At 36.2% G+C, this 3,396-nt stretch overlaps 1 protein-coding gene across 2 annotated transcripts; it reads right to left on the reverse strand.

Annotated features, from left to right (window-relative positions):
- Positions 1–252: 252 nt before the first annotated feature.
- Positions 253–2,954, reverse strand: LOC112140687 (carbohydrate sulfotransferase 12-like). Of its 2 annotated transcripts, XM_036211222.1 has the most exons (6): positions 2,685–2,954; positions 2,442–2,568; positions 2,012–2,166; positions 1,801–1,944; positions 1,415–1,722; positions 253–1,323 (listed from the first exon to the last, which is right to left on the reverse strand). In XM_036211222.1, exons 2-6 carry the CDS (start codon positions 2,542–2,544, stop codon positions 1,083–1,085), a joined length of 951 nt encoding a protein of 316 aa, XP_036067115.1. In that variant the 5' UTR covers positions 2,545–2,568; positions 2,685–2,954; the 3' UTR covers positions 253–1,082. The 2 variants fall into 2 exon arrangements, with proteins under 2 accessions (XP_036067115.1, XP_024119470.2); XM_024263702.2 differs by having other exon boundaries at positions 2,442–2,954.
- Between the last annotated feature and the right edge of the window lie 442 nt (positions 2,955–3,396).

Consider the following 3,396-nt stretch of genomic DNA (forward strand, 5'->3'; position numbering starts at 1 on the left):
TAAATATAAAGCTAAAACCTTGAAAAGCTTGTTTTGATTCTATAATACTGGACTTATTCTTCTAGGAAGCTTTGAACTTTGAGAGTTTAACCAGTAAGAAAACTCTCAAAATGTCCATGTCTGTCAGAAGAAAATGTATCAATTGTTGCAGTGAGAAATCTTATAGCCTTAATACAACTATAATCCTACTTCATAGATTTTACCCATCGCGGGTTATTTTTAGAACGTTAAGTCCTACGATAAACAAGGGAACACTGTACAGTTAATGGCTTGAACACACTGATAAACAGTTTTAAATCAAATCAAACTTTATTTATAAAACACATTTAATATGTCAGTAGCATAATGAAGTATTTTGCAAAAAAAAAACTTAAGAACTAAAACAAAGATCTTCATAGAAAAAAAGTAATAAAGTGAAGGCCTCCAACAAGCACCAGTGACAGAGTAGTTGACATAGACATGTAGGTATCACTTGTCTTTGCGTGAGGTTAGTAAGTAGCCAGTACACGCACCCTACTAACGACTCAAGTTGGCATTACCCATACATCCTAAATGCGTGCAACTTACATTATCCTTGCAAATACTTCACAAAATGCTTACACTTGTGCTATCTAAGGGTCCAGGTGACCCAAGCCTTATATTGACGTGTTGTCCATTCCTTGACAAATGTGGAACGGTGGACAGGATGTCATGTCTGCCCTGGACACCAGTGAAAATCTAAAATCATTGTGGGGTCTAGATGACCTTACTCTCTACGTCATCATACCTAGGATAGCACAAGGGTTAGGATGCAGTCTCTCCTGTTTATGGCCCTCCATGGACCCGGACAACCAAAACCCACAGCACCCATACAGGTCAGTTCCTGTACAAGTGCATGTTACTAAGACATTTTTAATCATGGTGGTTGGAGAACTAGAAAAACTAGCAAATGTACCTCTATTCAAATTCATTTGTGTTGCCATGAACCAACTCACCTACTATTTGGCACATAGTCCTTTAGCCAAAAACTGTTTAATATGTTTTATGTTTGAAGGCAGTTCGATCTCAAGATCTGGGAGTATTGGTAAAGTCCTAACATCAGATCATTCATCCAGAAGTTCGGTTGGCCTACTGTAGCCAAAAAGTTGAAAGTCCTTTTCATAAACCTTGTACAGCTTCCTCCTGTCTTCCAGTGGTACACTTTGAAACCAGTCCTTAACAGAATCAGTAGAAGTCATATTTTTATTTGAAGGAGGAAACTTGATCTCGCCTTCCAGCTTTAACATCTTCAGCAGCTCCTGAGCATCTTCTTGAAGAGTCTCTTGATGGCCAACAAAGTCATATCTGAGAAGAAAGGGAAAAATATGTCTTTTTTTTCTCAATTTAAGACAAAGTTGTATGCTATGTTTGTTACTTTTGGTAAAAATGTCCTTACTCAACGAGGCAGGGGTGGCACATGCGAAACATCTGCCTCCAGTGGGGCTCAAATGGAGCATATCTCTCTGTTCGTGGATCCACTATGTACTGAATGAAGTTATGGAATGAAGGATGGACACCCTTTTCCATAGCCTCTTTGTAGCCAACTGGTAAATTACTCTGTTTTTCATAACTTTGCAAAATGTGTCTCACATAGCCATCATAAAAATACTGGTCATATTTCAGCATCTTGGCTCGGTAGGCGGAGATGAGGCGCACAAACGGATCGCGGACAAACAGGAACTTGGTGTAGTGCTTTAGTTTGGCCTTCAGAACAAATAAATACACATCAGTCCTCTATTTAATAGTTCTTAGGGAATTCTTAATGTTGCAGCACCGACTGACCTTTCTCTCTGCCAGTGGAAATTGTCTCAGAAACTGGAATCTTTCAACTTGGTGAACCCAGTCACCTTTAAAGGACATGGGGTTAGGATATGGTTCATCGTGTTTTAAAGCAAGCAAAGTCCTCTTCCAGTTGGTACATGCCACCTGCAGAAAACAAAAGTGTTAATACTGGGATCTTCAAGAATGAATGCATCTTCAAAAGATTTATCACCTTGGGAACGTAGCAGTAGATGATGCCATTTTTGTCATCCACAATAAAGTTCGTCAAGTCAATTTTATTGAAGTCAACTAAACTTTGGTTCACACCAGCACAGTGTTTGATCAGAAGATCCTTTCTTAGCTTTTGACTTTGTGTAGACATCTGTGCTGCAAAACAAACAAAGAAGGTCTTCAGTTTAAATTCTGTAAAATGAATAAATTATGTTTGTATATAATTTTACTCTAGCTGCTTTTTGAAGTGAAATTATGTCTAAAATATGCAAATTGTAAATAGAAACAAAATACATGGACGCTCTATTCATGTTACATATATAAAACCTCAACAGGAACAGTTCAATTTCACATGAAAAATATATGATTTATTTTTATTGCTGTAAACACAGTTGTAATTGTCAAAGAAATGAATGATTTTCTCCACCTACCTGTAAATTGTTGATGAAATTGCCACTCATTAGTTGTCAAAAATATCAAAACCATGGATCCCAACAGAACAAAGACAGCCATGAAATCTTTAATTAATCCCATGATGCTTTCGCTTGCAATCTACTTCTAATGAAATACAAGTAAAAGTGAAAGTAAATTAGAATAAATTTATCTATAAAATATAAAAGGGACATGTAGCACATATAAAACGCATCAGTTTTAAAAGAAAGAAAATCACTTACCAAACTGATGAAGAAATAAAAAATGTAAAAAATCCTTTTTTTCTTCTGGTAATCTTCCCCTGCACCAAGCGGCTCAGGAAAACAGCAAGTTGAGGATGTTAATTACACCTCTGTTCTGGGATGCAGGAAATAAAAGCATTGCACGTAATATTTTGCGTCTGTGGGTGTGACTGTTACATCTGTGTTTTTCAATCGGCTCTTGACCTAACAAGATGGAAGTTTTTCAGACTTTTTGTTGAGCTGGTTTACCGCTTCACCAAAATAAGAAAAAAGTGTAAATAAACTTCTTGGCGTATTTAATTTGAAACAAGATCGACAGATATCTTTAACAAAAACAGCTCTAAATGACTCCAAACAGTTTATAAATCGTAAATCAAATTTGACTTTTTTATTTTTTTTTATTTTTTTTTTATTATTTGATGTTAATTTTGGCAAAAAGTCACTTCCATTTGCTCTGCAGTCTGGAAGTCAAAAATAATTTTGTGCAATTGCAACCCCTTTGGTTCTAGAAATTGTAAAAATATGTCATAAATCTTTCTCAAGCTAATAAATAAATAAAGTAATAGGAGTAATCTTTTGTCAGAGTGGGAAATGACAGAACTTTGGAGAAAAGTCCTATTTCAGTCGACGAGGCCATCATGAGTTTGCGTGCTTTGGAAAGCTCTGACAGTCACGTAAACGGTTGCTTCACGATCATAACTGAAATCTGACA

The sequence above is a fragment of the Oryzias melastigma genome, unplaced genomic scaffold, assembly GCF_002922805.2.
Source record: "Oryzias melastigma strain HK-1 unplaced genomic scaffold, ASM292280v2 sc01304, whole genome shotgun sequence".
In the NCBI taxonomy this organism is placed as follows: domain Eukaryota; kingdom Metazoa; phylum Chordata; class Actinopteri; order Beloniformes; family Adrianichthyidae; genus Oryzias; species Oryzias melastigma.

Excerpts from the sequence above, each read along its gene's own strand:
- LOC112140687 (XM_036211222.1), bottom strand. The coding sequence starts at position 2,544 with ATGGGATTAATTAAAGATTTCATGGCTGTCTTTGTTCTGTTGGGATCC. Across the intron at positions 2,167-2,441 it reads ATTTCATCAACAATTTACAG|CACAGATGTCTACACAAAGT; the intron begins GTAGGTGGAGAA and ends TTTGTTTTGCAG. Across the intron at positions 1,945-2,011 it reads TCTACTGCTACGTTCCCAAG|GTGGCATGTACCAACTGGAA; the intron begins GTGATAAATCTT and ends TGTTTTCTGCAG.